Below are 15710 nucleotides of genomic sequence, written 5' to 3'. Positions count from 1 at the left end.
TTTGGGAGGCTGAAGCAAGAGAATCATTGTGAATTTGAGGCCAAACTGCACCACAAAGTGGGAATTTACCTAAAAAAAAATTAAGTAAAAACTGAAGCCAGGCATGGTGGTGCATGCCTATAATTCCAGCACTCGGGAGGCAGAGGCAGGAGGATCACAGGAAGATCATTGCAAGTTCTAGACCAGTCTGGGCTACAAAGTGAACTAAAGGCCAGCCAGACCCTGTCTCAACAAGACAAAAATTAAATTAAATTAAATTAAAAATAAAGATTGAAAAGGGCTGGGATATGTGGCTCAGAGGTAGAGTGTCCCAGCACTCAGTCTCTAGTACCACAAAAAAAGAAAAGTAGTAGCAAGGGGACTAGAGCAGAGTCTGAGCTAGACAGAGTAGACTGAAAACAGACTGATGCCAGGGAACCAATGTTATGTATGAGAATTGCCCAGCATGGATGATTCAGTGAGATTCTGTCTCAAAATTAATTCATCATTTTGAGACAGGATCTTACTGTATATTCTAGGCTGGCCTTAAACTGACTATGTAATCGACAGTGACCTCAAACTCACAGCAGTCCTCTTGCCTCAGCCTCCCAAGTGCTGAGATTACAAGTGTGCACCACCACCATGCCGGAGCTCAAAATTTAAAAACATCTAGCTGAGCTGGGTGTGGTGGCTCACGCCTGTAATCCCAGCACTCAGGAGGCTGAGGCAGGAGGATCATTGTGAGTTCGAGACCACCAGCCTGGGCTACAAAGTGAGCTCAAGACCAACCTGAACTGTATAACGAGACCCCGTCTCAAAAAAGACCAATAAATAAATAAATAAATAAATAAATAAAATAAAAACATCTAGCTGACCATGGTGGTACACACCTATAATCCCAGCACTCAAGACACAGAGTGAATTCACGGTCAGCCTCAACTGAGAACCCTGTCTCTTAAAATCAGAAAAAAAAAAAGGCAGGGTATGTAGTTCAAGTTCTGTGTGTGTGTGTGTGTGTGTGTGTGTGTGTGTGTGTGTGTGTGATGCCGATGGCTAGGCATTTTATCTGCTTTCCAAGTCTCCATACCTTTTGTGTAAAGCTTTCTGTAATCACTGGGAACTAACAGTTTTTAGATGTTTTCTTTTACCCTCATAACACAATTCTTTTCCCCCCTTCTGCTTCAACTCCTCCCCATTTTCTTTTTGGGAGAAATAGTTAAGAGTCTCCTGTCAGCAGTTTGAAATGTGGATTCTAACTGTGTCTGATCACAAAGTTCTTTAATGTTTTTCCAAAACTGATTTTTTTTCCCCAAAAAAACAATTTTTGTCCAAATCCTTGGTTTAGATGTTTTCCCTCAGCATTTAGAAGACTGTGAAAGGAATTTGTCTTGGCTCATAGACATTTTGTTTCGTTTTGGTTTTTGAGACAGGGTCTTGCTATGTGTAGTTCAGGCTGGATTTGAACTCATTTTGTAGCCCGGGCTGCCTTCGAGGTCCCAAACTCTAGCAATCTGAGTGCTGGGGTCACAGGTGTGCACCACGAGATTTGGCCATGGATATGATTATTTGGGCTTCTCTTTTCTGGGGTTTTATGGGCTCTAGTTGCTGAAATCTATCTATAGTGGTTAGTACTTTTACCAGACAGTTCTGTCTGTATTTGAGAGAGGGCTTAGAGCTGTCTTGCTTGAAAGATTCTAGAAACTTGAGAAGCTGCTCACCCCTTTCCATGAAGATTTCCACAAGGATAAGGTTGCACTCCTCTCTTTTTCTGTCATGGTATCTGGATTCTACCTTAATCATTCCATCATCCTGCCTTCAGGTCTCATTTCTCACATGGGAACACTCCCTCCCAAGCTCAGTGTGAGCCACCAGCAGGATGTTTTATCTGGTCCAGGCTCTAGCCCTTAAATTGTCCATCTGGCTTTGTGTTTCATTTGACCCTAATACACTGGGTCGCACTGTCTAAAAGAGAATTATGTTTTCTCCTCTGTCTGGGTGCATTTCTCATTTCTTCCTGCAGCTCCTGAGCAGATCTGTAACTTCAAGGTTAAGATAAGACACATTCCATCAGAACTATGTCGTCATCCTTGCCAGCTTCTGATCTGTGACTGTCCAGGAGATTTACAAGACAACTGCGTACCATTCTTTAAAGAATATTATGGTTGGACTCTGACTCCTGGCAGTAGGCCCAATTCGATTTGTTGGCTGTTACAAAGCCCATTTCCCAAAGCGAGAAGGACCTCAGCCCCTGTCCTTTTTACGCAGTTTAAGGATGAGGAGGGAGATGATCTGAATTCTTATTTTCTGATGTTTAAGAGAAACTGGACACTAGCATATTTTGTTCCTTTCCTGATTCAATTTAATTTTCTCCTCCTTCCCTTCCATCTTGTATGGGGGATCAAATACAGGACCTCATTTTTAAACATGCCAAGTATTATAGTTCTAAGGATGAGCTCTATCTCCAGCCTGAATTCTCTTTTTTTCCCCTTCCCTTCCCTTCCTTTTTCCTTTCTTTCTTTCTTTCTCTTTTTAACACAGGATTTCACTATGGAGTTCAGGCTGGCTTTGAACTCATTTTTGTAGCTCAGGTTGTTCCTGAACTCTGGGTAATCCTCCTGCCTCAGCCTCCAGAGTGTTGCAATTACAAATGTGCATCACCACATCCAGATTCTGAAACCCCTTTTCTTACTTTAAACATTTTATCAAAATGTTACCATAGTTGTCATTTTTTTCCTGTCCTTTATCCCTTCACAGAATTAGCATTAGTCTTTCATTTTGCCAGTGCTTTCTAAGTATTGTACTTTACCCTTGAGAGAACCTACTCTGTTCTCTAAGGCTTTATTAGTTTGCCAGAGCCTTAAAAAGGGTTCCTCTTTCTCTTGCCATCTGCTACCATGTTGAGCTGCATGTGACATGGTTTACCAGTTTAGGAATTTGGAAGGTCACATATTTCCTTCTGCTGTTGTATTGGCCCTAACATAGTTTTACAAAAAATTCTTTTTGGGGGATATAATAGCTCTTTGGTTTCAACACAAACTCACTCTTTCCCTAGGAGGTAGGCAGTGGAATTTATTTGGCTTGCTTGAATGATGCCAGGGTAAGATCTAAACATTCAAGACCCTACATGGCACGTTAATCACAGAACCAGACTCATATTTAATTTTTTACTTTAAAAAACTTTTTTTGCGACAGTGTAATGCTGTATATCCCAGGCTGGCCTTGAACTCTAAGCAGTCCTCCTGCCTCAGCTCCCCCAGTATGCACACCTGTAATCCCAGCTGTTTTAATGTCTTTGGCTTTGTTTCCCCACCCCTTAATTACATAAGATTAAGAAAAAGTAAGAATTGGAAAGGGCAGTTTTTACTCAGGTTGCTTGATAGATCTTTTCATATTTGAGGAAATCCCCTGTAATTAAAGATTTTTACTTTGTTCTCATAACCTATTGTTTCCTCTGAGAGCCAAATAATGGCCACACTCTGCTTTTCCTTAAGTGGCATTCTTTGCTTTTGATCTTCCTTTGTCCTTTCCCTCCTAAGGCAGCTACTTCAGGTGGGGGTGTACAGGCTCAGATAGGGCACTTGCTTAGCACCTGTGAAGCCTGGGGCCCTTCCACTGTGGAGAATGAAAGTTCTCCATTGCAAAGCACATTAGGATTTTGGAGGTAGGGCCAGGTGAAAGAAAAATGTGTAGAATATAGTCTGTATCTCACTTCTTTATCCCGTTCTCCTCTTCTCAAGTGTAGTATGAGAGATTACTGATGTAGAGAATTGTGTATTAATAATGTATCAGATGGAATAATTACTAAGAAATCAGTTTTATAACGTTACAAGAACAACCAATGACAAGTTTTAATTTAAAAGTCGTGGTGGTGGGCCTGTTCCTCCTTTTAGTAAGCATTGTACTTAGGAATTAATTATTCCCACCTGTAATTTCAGTTGAAAGATTTTTGGTTTTGTTTTTGGGTTTTTTTTTCATGATCCTTTGGTCATTGTTTCAAATCTCTGGATTCTAGTTCTGTACCCACTAACCTTCCCAAGAAAGAAAGTTATATTGTTTCTTTAAAATACTTTCTCTCCCCCTCTTGTTACCCCCCCCACCGATTTTAATTAACTGTACAATGACAGACGGTACAAAAGGCCCTGCCCAAAATGCTGCTTGTGGGTAGATTTCTAGGGGTGGTTTTTACGGAGCCTGCTTTAGAACCTAGTCTTTCCCCTCCCCCTTCTAGTGAGCTGTAATCTTGTTAGATGATCTTAAAACGCTATTGACTAATTTGCAGGGCTTTTGGATTTAAAACCCAAGAAACCATTCCCTTGAACTCTGAATGTCTTAGCTTTGAAGCCAAGGGAGGTACCTTCCAACTTTACCACCCAGTCTTCACTGAAAAGGAAAGTTAAGCCTTTTAACTTTTTCTTTTGCCTCTCCCCGCGCTTAGTCTGGTACGGCTGCCAGTTGCCATGGCAACGGACTGGGACAGCTGCGCAGTGGAGCCCTGGCAGCTGGGTGGGGGCGGGGGAGCTGCCAGCCCGCCAAGCCCCAGACCTGGGAGGGAAAGCCCCTCCTTTAGCCCAGAGGGAAAGAAAGAACTGGGGCGATCCGGTAGGTAAAGGAGGGAACCCCAATTCATTTAATTTGGGGGCCTTTCTTCTGCATGAAGGTATAAAGGAAAATTTTTCTCTTTCCTTCCTCAAACTGAAGAACACATATGTAAATCTGTTTTTCCTGGTGAAGCAGGGGAGACCGTAGCCACAATGCTTCACTGCATGCATCTAACATGGGGCTGGTTTTAACACCAGTGCTGTGACCTAAACTGCTCAGCTCCCGGAAATTCCAAGGTGAGTGAGGGTGGGGGCGGGGTACTCTCCCTGGAATATGACATTTCCTGTCTCTGGTGAGGTTGGAGACAGAATTTTAGATAAAATAAATCATAGATTTTCTTGAAGCTTAGCAGTCTCATAAATTCATGGAAAGATTATATTAAAGCCCCCTGCCAACATTGTCCCATACCTCCTCTGCCAAATAAAGTTTGTTAAGGAAAACTTAGCTTTCTTATGGGGTAGTAATGGGTACAGGCAGTTTTTCAGGTGGGCCTATCTATCGCTGGTAAGTTCTAGAGATGTAGTTTCCAACAATATGTTCTTGTAATAATTTCTTAAAATTTACTAATACAACTTTTTGTGTTCTCTTGAACATAATTCTGAGACCAGTGGCCTTTTATATTCCTATGAGTAGTTTTCTGGTCAAGATGAAAATATTTTATAGCTTGCTGAAAAAACATCTTCAAAGATTACAGCAGTACAGAAGTGAGGTTCAGCTAAGAAAACGGCTCCTGGTACTCTATAATCCAGACCATAGGTACCATCATTTAACATGGTGAAGGAAGAATTCCTAAAAATGGTTATGGGAAAGACAGCGTGCAAACTAAGAAAACAAAACTAAACTAAATGCTCTGTTGAGCACCCCTGATGTGCATATTTCTGAGTTTAACTCAATTTCCGCTTGTGTTGCCGTGCTTCAGCTTCCTTGGGCCTATGAATAGCCCCTCTGTGCTTTGAGGAGCCTTCATGTTGACAGCCGAGTCTGGAGCCAGACTTTTTTCCTTCCTCCCCTTTCTTTGGCCCAAAGTCAACTTCAGTTAAGAGGAGAGTTACCTCCTTAACTATTTGGGTTAGTTGAGCTTTGGGAATTACTGAATAATCCAGTGACTGATTGTGCATTTTAAGACTAAAAATTTTTTTTCCTCCCTTGCTTCTCTCCCATCCCCAAATGAGCTTGCTAAAAAGGAGTCTTAGTGTGTCTGAGATGTCAGCTTTGCTTTTGTGAGCTGATGGATGCTGTAAAGGGGACAAACTTAGTTTGTGTAAGGGAAATGTACCGAGGTCTCTGAAAATATGATGAAAGATGCCTAAGCAGGCTTTTTTTTTTGCCCTGCTTAAAAGTCTGCTCTGGAGGCTCCAACTAAAGTTACACTTTGGTGACTTTAATTCTTTTCATTTATAAGCCCTTATTTACATTGGAGGGGAAGGTTTTCCTCGGTCTTTGTAAATTTTCCTAAAAGCTTAGCACATTTCTGAGTCCCTGTGTTTATAAACACAAAAGTAGCCAGGATTTATACTACACTATTTATCATTTGGAATATGAAAATAGGACCTTGACAGCTATGCCATCTAATAATTTTGATCTCTTTAAAATGAAAAGATAACTCACTGCAAGTGAAGATTGACCCATTTTTTAAAATTAAATTCTTAGGAATTGTCTGTGTAACAGTTATAGATCTGGGAAAAGGGTGCCTGGCAACTTGGTGTTCTACCCTCCTCCATCAAGATAGTTTTTAATCTTTTTTTTGGTCTTTTTTAGAGACAGGGTCTCGATGTGCAGTTCAGGCTGGCCTTGAGCTCACTTTGTAGCCCAGGCTGGCCTCAGATTTGCAACAATCCTGCCTCAGCCTCCTGTGCTGGGATTATAGTTTTGCACCACCATACCTGGCTCAGTTTTTAATTTTGACTTAGCTAGTAACCATTTTGTCCTTCTCCTTTGCAGGAACCCCGTGGCCTTAGTCCTTCAGGTGGAACAGTGTACGACATGGGAAAGAAAACCAAGAGGACCGCTGACAGTTCTTCTTCAGAGGATGAGGAGGAGTATGTCGTGGAGAAAGTGTTAGACAGGCGTGTGGTTAAGGGGCAAGTGGAGTATCTGCTGAAGTGGAAAGGCTTTTCCGAGTAAGTGCTTTTTTTAGGCTGTAAGACTATGTAAAGTTAGAAACCTTTAGCTTACTTGCTGATGAGCCACTCATTTTTGTCTTTTCTCCTTTTCAATGAGCTATATGTGCACCCTCCTGAGGACTTACTGTTCTGGTGACCTGGCTTTCCAGAGGCAGTATAATGGTGTGGTTAGGGGTGCAGCACTGGAGCCAGACTGCCTCAGTCTGGATTATTGCTTTACCACTTGAAATACTAGCTGGATGATTTTGGTTAATTTCCTTCATATTTTTCTCCTCAATAAAATAAGAATAAGAAATAGTGTTTAAACAGGGTTGTTGGGGGGCTGGGGATTTAGCTCAGCGGCATAAGCATCTGCCTTGCAAGTAGGCAGTCGTGAGTTCGATCCCCGGTACTGGTAAAAATGAAAAAGACAAAAAAATAAAAAATAAAAAATAAAAATAAACAGGGTTGTTGGGTAGATGTATAAACATAAAGTAAATATAAGTCATTACTAGTACTCTTGAATATAATTTAGCTAAAATGTATACATTTGAATAATGAGCAGGAAACATAAATAATGAGCAGAGCATGGTGGTACACACTTGTAATGTCAGCATTAGGGAGGGTGAGGCAAGAGAATTGTGAGTTCAAGTCTAGCAAGGGCTATTTAATGATTTAGTAAGACCTTGTCTCAAAATAAGTTTTTAAGAAAGGGCTGAGGACCAGGCATGGTGATGCGCATGTATAATCCCAGCACCTGGGAAACTGAGGCAGGAAGATCTCTGTGAGTTCCAGGGCAGCCTGAATTGTATAATACTCTACCTCAAAAACAAAGGTGGAGGGCTAGGGATGTAGCTCATTGTGAAGGCCTTGGGTTCAATCCTCAGTACAAGAAAGAATGGAAGGAAATGTCAATTCTATAACTTACGGTTCTCCAAAATTAGATACTGGAGTTATCTCAAGATAAAATACTTATTTTAATGAGGAATTTAAATTTCAGGCCAAGATTTTATTTGTAAAGATTTCAAATACAGAGCCCATGGTGGTGACACACTGTTAATCCTAGCTACTTGGGAAGCTGAGGCAGAAAGATTGTAACTTTTCAGTCAGCCTGGATGATTTAGCAAGACCTAGTCACAAAATTAGAAAAATACTCTGGGATTGTAGCTCAGTGATGGCTGGGTTACATCCTCAGGATCACTGTAAAAAATAAAAATGTAGAGGTGAAGTGAAAAAAACTTATAGCGAACATTTAGTTTTTGTTGTTGCTGTTGATTCATTCTTTCTCTCTGTTCTCTTTCTCTCTCTCTCTGTTCTCTGTCTGTTTTTCTTTTTGAGACAGGATCGCTACATTATCCAGGCTGGTCTTGAACTCACTGTGTAGCCCAGGCTAGCCTCATACTCTCTGTGATCTTCCTGCCTCAGCTCTCAAGTGAGGAGGTTACAGATGTACATCACCACAATTGGTCCAGGCATATATAGTGAAGCATAGAAAAAGTAGTTTGAAGACAAGCATGTGAATCTGTAATTATTGGGCATTCTGCCTCTATTTTTTAAAAAAAAAATTTATTTATTGTTTTGTCTTTTTTGAGAATGTTTCACTAAATTGTTAAGAATAGGAGTCTGGGGATCTAGCTCAGCAGCATAAGCGCCTGCCTTGCAAGCAGGCAGTCATGAGTTCGATCCTGGTACCGATAAAAATGAAAACCGATAAAAATAAAAAAAAAATTGTTAAGAATAGACTCAAATTTGAGATCCTTTTGCCTTAGCATTTCAGATAGCTGGGATTACAGATGTTTGCCACTGAGCCTACTATAATTACCATATTAGATATCATTTTGTTTATTTGTTTGAGAAAAGGTCTTGCTGTAATTCAGTCTGGCATTACTCCCTATGTAGCCTAGGATAGCCTCAAATTTAGGCAATCCTCCTGCCTCAGTGTCTCAGGTGCTGGGATTACAGGTTTGTGCCACTATACCTGGTCCATTTTATGTATGTATGTATACATGAATGTATTTTAAGATAGAGTCTTGCTTTGTATCCAGGCTGGCCTTCAACTAACAATGATCCTCTTGTTTTAGCCTTCCAAATGTGGGGATTACAGGTGGGCACCACCATGCTTTCAGAATATCACATCTTTAAGTGCACAGTTCAGTTGTAGAATGCTTAGCCTAACATTTTTTTTTTTTTGTACCGGAAATGGAACTTATGACCTTGTGCTTGCTGGGCAGATGCTGTGCTGCTGAGTTGTATCCTTGGCTCTGGCTGAACATATTTGAGGCCCTTAGTTTAATACTCAGAACCACAAAACAAAACAACACAACAAAAAAATAAATAAAATATACTAGAAAATTTAAATTTGAGATTTTTTTTTTTGACAGAGTTTCACTATGTCCCCAGGCTGACCTCGAACTCATGGTGATCCTCCTGCCTCAGCCTCCCAAGTACTGGGATTATAGACCTGTACCCCCATATCCAACTCAAAAAAGAACTATTATGATATATTATAATAAAAGTTATGGGAATGTGGTCTAGCTCATAAATCTTATGTTCTGACCCTTTTGATGGTATGAGATGATATAGTACTTGTCTGATAAGATGAAGTAAGGTGGACGATGTAAGCATTGTGGTGTAGTTTTAGGCTACTACAAAAGTTATTTGAACCAGCACTGTGATACTGTGCCCTTCAATCTGCCCAAGGGACATATAGACTGGGTCCAACAGACCCATTCTTTACTTTTCTACTGTAAATTTGTACTTTACCATTGCAGTAGCTGGCTGTACATCTCAGTACCTTTTCCCTCAGTGATACAGAAACCCCAATCTATGTGTTTACTCACTTGGTATGATGAATGGCAAGGAGTGTGCATGTGTGCAAAAATGACAAAACAAGATTTGTACCCACCTTATGTTCCATCTAACTTGTTCTGTGCATGTTTACCCAAGCATCACAGAAGGTCCAGTAGACCTACACTCCAGGATTTGTTTTTAAAACGTTTTTTTTTTTTTTTTTTTTCTGGTGGAAATAGCCCAGTTCATTACAATAGCACATGAAAAACAAGATTTGCAAGTTTTGGAGGAGGTAAAAAATGAATCATCATGGGCTGGGGATTTAGCTCAGCAGCTTAAGCACTTGTCTGGTAAGCATGAGGTTGTGAGTTTGATCCCTAGTACAAAAAAAAAAAAAAAAGGAAGAGGAAAAAAATAAGGAAGGAAAAGAAAGAAGAAGGAAAAAAAGAAAAAGAATCCTCAGAATCCTCATGCATGGATGATGAAGATGATCCATTATGGTAAAATACATGCTTTTATTTTACCATAGAAAGAGTGGTGTGGGTAGATGATACTGATGATGATGATGATGACTTTGACAATGGCCATGTGAGCCAGAGTTCTGTGACAGTTAAATGGAGCAAGAATTGAATGATACACAGGAAATGGAGACCTTCTTGATTCAGATGATTAAGAAGGCAGCAACATGAGTATATATTTGACTATAGTCAAAATGTTGCAAAGTGGCCATACAACCAAGTGGAACAATCCAGTGTTAGAACTAGGTCTGAAAAAATAGTGAAGATGTTGGCACAAGTGAACCATTTTGGATAGAATGCCAGTAATACCAATCACTATTGGAAATTGTAATAGATAAAATGCTACAAGATGCCGTGAAATATACAGAAGCTGAAATGCAAGGAAAACATTCTGTATGCACCAGTAACCATATTCAAAAAATATATTGTATCACTTCACTAGCTGAACTGAAAACATTCATAGGTTTGCTGTACTTAGCAAGGATTTCTCATGGTGATTGCAAGAATTACAGAAAAATGATGGGTCAAAATATGGCCTAAAAATTAATGCCCTTGTCGGGGCCGGGAATATAGCTCAGTGGCACAGTGCTTGCCTGGCAAGCACAAGGTCCTGAGTTCAATTCTTGGTTCAAAAAAAAAAAAAAATTCATGCCATTGTACATACGAAGACTTACTATAGTTTCAATTTACATATTTATCCTACTCATGTAGGTCCTTACTCATGTAGAAATAAACTGAATGATGTTGTAAGTGAATTTGTTGCCCGTCTCCCAAACTAGTTGGAATATGACATTTGACATTTGGTTTACTGGTTTCCAGTTGATGTCACACTTGCTAACGGAGCACAAGTTGACCAACACAGCAACTGTACACAGGAACAAAGCAGAAATTCCGAGGGAAATATCGCAAATTCAAAACAGAATTGTATAGTATAATCTTTGGATTTCAGAAAGATACAACATTGACCTTGTATATGACAAAGAAAAACAAACTTGAGCCAGGCATGGTGGCTCACGCCTGTAATCCCAGCACTCGGGAGGCTAAGGCAGGAGGATCATTGCAAGTTCGAGACCCAGCCGGGGCTACAAAGTGAGCTCAAGGCCAGCCTGAACTGCATAGTGAGACCCTGTCTCAAAAAGACAAAAGAAAAAAAAAAAAAAAAAAAAAGAAGAAGAAAAACAAACTTGACAAAATGGAAGCCTGAGATGGAAACTTTCAACAACAAAACCAAAGGTGGACTAGGTACTGTTGATGAGTTATGCAGCAAGTATGATGCCATTTGAAGTACAAAACATGGGTCAGGGTTGTGTTTTACTTGATCCTAAATGTGTGGCATAAGTAGTTTGATAGTTTACAAAGAAAATAGCAAGTGCAAAATATCACGGAGAAATTTTCTTAGAGGATTGAGACCAGAGTTTATGAGAGATCATTTATTATAACAGGAAAAACAAAATGTTTCAGCCCAGGGGACTATACAAAGAAATTGTGGAGCACACTGGTGAGCTGACAGGTGAATAGGCAGGCATAGCATCACAAAGACATACAATGACAACAGGAAAACAAAAGAGATGTTAACTGTGTCCTTCACGAAAGGACCGGAAACCAAAACATATGTGCTATCAGTGTTAGTGATACTTGTGTATGGAACATGCAGTGTCATTTGTGAAGACTGCTTTGTGTGTGACAGTTGATGCAAACATTTTTCTGTGGTAGACTTGTTGGTGTTTACATTGTAGTTCACATAGGTTTTTATTTCTGATGTTATCTTTTAGGTTTTGTAAGGAGGTAAACAGCTGATGTGAAAATGTTGATGTCTATTATAAGTGCCCATTACATATTTGATATTTTAATCTTATTTTCCTGCTAAGTGCATGTTGTGCAGTATAGTGGAAAGCTCCTGACAAAACATGAAGCGAGGTGACAAGACCGCCACATAGGAAAGGATAGCTAAGCACATTTGCTGGCAGTGTGAGACACATGCATGAAACATGCATTTGTCATGTGTGATGACTACCTTGGGTATGACAATTAAAGCAAAGCTTATTATTTTGGTGGATTTTTATTGGTATTTTCATTGTAGTTCATATGGAGCTTTTTTCTGATGTTATCTTTTAGATTTTGTAGGCAAGTACATAGCTAATGTGAAAATGTTGATGTCTTTTTAACAGTGCAATAATATTAAGAATTTCATAATGTATTTTATTGATATTTTATGTTTCTATGAACTACACAATGTATGATATCATAAGAACTTTGTAACAAAACAGCAAGACCACTGAGATGACAAGTATGTTCTTCAAAAAGTTAGGAAAGCAAAGAATATGTGCTGTTAGTGTGAGTGATGCGTGTGTGGATTATGGTGGTCGTGTGCAAGACTGCCTTAGGTATGATAGCTGAAGTAATGATTTTTTTATAGAGTGCTATTGGTAGTTTCATTGAAGTTCATGTAGGATTTCTTTTTCGTCCTTTTGAGGAAAAGTTTCACAATGCAGTTCAGGCTGGGCTTAAGCTCACTTTGTAGTCCAGGCTGGTCTCGAACTTGCAATGATCTGACTTTGTACACCAGAAACCAGTTGATGTTGAAAATTTGATGCTTTTTTATAAATAATAAATATTAAAAATTCAATACTTTATTTTTGTGATTTTTCCCTCTGTTACGTACTCATTTATATAATAAAACTCATAAAATTAATAATTCATCAATAAAAATATTCTGAAGAATAAAGGTTGGTCTGACAGACCCATGTTTATATACCTTTGTTGATAAATTAACAGATAACTACTAAGTGACTAAATGGTTTGTAGTATATGGATATTCTGGACAAAGAGGTGATTCATGTTCTAGACAGACCAGAGTAAGTGTAAGATTTCATCACGTTACTCAGAACAGGCTGCTATTTAAAATGTATTGTTTATTTCTGGAGCTTTCCAGTTATTAGTGCTGGACTGCAATTAATCATGAAGTGTGAAACCATAGATAAGAGAGGTGCTGTATGTGCTAGGCAGTGATCATATTTTACCACTAGTGTTCTCCTTAATCCTCATAAAACCTTTAGAAGTATTTTCAGTTTCTAGATGAGGAAATTAGTGAAGCTGTTTCCTAAAGATTGCGTAACTTTTACAGGTTGTAAAACAGGATACAATATCAGATTTCTTTGATCTCCAAAACCCGGGGCTCTTTTACAATTATATTATGCTAACTACTGAAAATTGGTTAAAGTTGAAATAGCAGTACCAAAATGATAGGAAAACAGATTAATTTCATCGCAAGACTGGCTTTCCTATTACTAGCAAGACTACACCCCACCCTCTGGTCTACTTGTGTTAATGGCCACCCTCTTCTTGGTTGTTTTGTTTTGTTTGACACAGTCTCACTTTATATTTCAGGCTAGCTTCAAACTCTAAATCCTCAAGTGTCAGCTTCATGAGTTCTTGAATTACAAGCATACACAACCATGATACGTCCTCTTGATTTTGTTGCCTTAATATCCTGGCATCTATGGCCTTGAGGGAAAGTTAGTGGATAATTTTTTTCCTTGAAATAAGAGATATAAAGCCGGGCATGGTGGCACATGCCTGTAATCTCAGCACTCAGGAGGCTGAGGCACAGGATCTTTTGAGAGTTCGAGACCAGCCTGGGCTACAAAGTGAGCCCAAGGCCAGCCTAAACTGCATAGAGAGACCTTGTCTCAAAAAGAAAAAAAAAAAAGAAATAAGAGATATAAAGGAAAGGAAAAGCCAGCCTGCCTTTCTCTCTTCTCCTTTTCTTCTTCTTCTTTTTTTTTTTTTTTTTTTTGGTGTTTTTAAGACAGGGTCTTAATACACAGTTCAGGCTGGCCTTGAGCTCACATTGTAATCCAGGCTGGTCTTGAACTCAGTGATCTCACCTCAGCCTCCCCAAGTACTAGGACTACATACATGAAGAGCCACCACGCCTGGCTGGTTTTCTTTTTCTTTTCTTCTCCTTTCCCTTTCCCTTTTCTTTTCTCTTCTTTCCTGTCCTTTCTTTTCTTCTCTTCCCCTCCCTCCTCTTTCTTCCTCCCTTTATCTCCTCCCACCCTTCCTCCCTCTCTTTGAACTCACTATGTAGCCCAGGCTAGCTAGCGCTTCTCCTGCCTCAGCATCCCGAATACTGGGATTACAGGTGTGCACCACCACAACAGTCAAAGGTGCTTGTTAAAATAGCCTTATTCAGGTATACACTATAAAGTTCACCCACTGAAATTCTCTTATTTCATTGATTACCATACTTCAGTTTCAAAACGTTTACACACATACCCATTCCACTGAGGCTGTTTGTGGTTTGTCAACTGTGTCACTGTCATATTTGGTCTCCTGCTTCAGGAAACCACTGATCTGCTTTCTGTCTAAAATTTATCTTGCCCTAAGTATTTTATATAAATGGAATCAGAAAGCATGTAGTCTCTTCTGCTTTCTTTCACTTAGTATAAAGTTTCCAAGGTTCTTTAAAGTTGTACTGTGTATTGTTGCTAGATAGTATTCCATTGTGTGGATGTACTTTATTTTTTCATTCATATACTGATGTGGTTGTATTTGAATTTGTTTTCTGGTTTGCCTATTAAAATGTTCCTGGGGCTGGGAATTTAGCTCAGCAGCATAAGTGCCTGCCTTGGAAGTGCGCAGTTGTGAGTTCGATCCCCATACCCCCCCCCCCCAAAAAAAAGTATTCCTGGAAATTACTGTGTACAAGTCTTTATGTAGACATATTTTTTCATTTCTCTTGAGTAGAACTGTAGGATTAAATTTGTTACAGCATTAATTTATTGATTGTTTTGATTGCTCTGCTGGAGATCAAATCCAAGGCCTCACACAAGCCGGGCAAGTGCTCTGTCACACTCTCAGTGTCTTCTTTTTTGTTTTTTTGAGGCAGTGTCTTACTGTGTAGCCCAGGCTGGCCTTGAACTCACAGCAGTCCTCCTCATTTAGCCTCCCCAGTGCTAGGTTTGTAGGCATGTACTACTGCACCCAGCCCATGTGCTTTAAATGTAGGGTTTATGTCCTTTTTCCCTACATGTGCTATTTAAGATAAGACATTGGATTTTTTTGCCCGTCTCATTGTTTACCTTTTTCTTTCCGTTCTTGCTCAGGGAGCATAATACCTGGGAACCAGAGAAAAACTTGGATTGCCCTGAACTAATTTCTGAGTTTATGAAAAAATATAAGAAGATGAAGGAGGGTGAAAATAATAAACCGAGGGAGAAGTCAGAAAGTAACAAGAGGAAATCCAATTTCTCAAACAGTGCTGATGATATCAAGTCCAAGAAAAAAAGAGAGGTAAGCTTCCTTCTCTTTTTCCTATAAACTGCTCTGTTTCCAACTCACAGCCGCAGTTAGTGACTTCTTTTGTGAGGTAGGTAAGTTACAGGACAAAGGAGCGCTGAGGAGGGTGTGTACGCGCCCCCTACTGGTTGAGTGAGAAGTGTACATTGTGGTCGTTGTATTAAAGTGACGAAATTAATTTTAGGGTTTTATTTTATTTTATTTTTGTCTTTTTGAGACTGTCTCACTGTGCAGTTCAGGCTGGCCTTAGGCTCACTTTGTAGCTCAAACTGGTCTCAAATTTGCCACAATCCGCTTGCCTCAGCCTCCCGAATGTTGGGATTACAGGAGTGTGCCATCACGCCCGGCTACTAAGGTGGCAAAATTAAGTCCGTAAAACATTAATAAAACACTCTACCTTCTCAATAAATAATGTAAATAC

General features: G+C 39.6%; 1 protein-coding gene across 7 annotated transcripts in view; it reads left to right on the top strand.

Moving 5' to 3' along the window:
• The window catches only part of Cbx5 (chromobox 5), a 50066-nt gene that overhangs the window by 21433 nt on the left and 12923 nt on the right, over nucleotides 1-15710 (top strand). For 4 of the 7 annotated variants that reach the window (XM_003476240.5, XM_013159301.3, XM_013159302.3 and 1 more), the window contains 2 exons: nucleotides 6520-6698; nucleotides 15097-15283. In XM_003476240.5, the coding sequence (XP_003476288.1) occupies nucleotides 6562-6698; nucleotides 15097-15283 (324 nt within the window). In that variant the 5' untranslated portion in view covers nucleotides 6520-6561. The other 3 variants (XM_005006430.4, XM_005006432.4, XM_005006429.4) reach the window with 3 other exon arrangements.

This window comes from Cavia porcellus, unplaced genomic scaffold (assembly GCF_034190915.1).
Source record: "Cavia porcellus strain 051 isolate PalLab524CR breed Dunkin Hartley unplaced genomic scaffold, mCavPor4.1 scaffold_8, whole genome shotgun sequence".
Classification (NCBI taxonomy): domain Eukaryota; kingdom Metazoa; phylum Chordata; class Mammalia; order Rodentia; family Caviidae; genus Cavia; species Cavia porcellus.
Note: the sequence above shows the minus strand (reverse complement) of the source record. Positions and strands in the feature narration are given on the sequence as shown.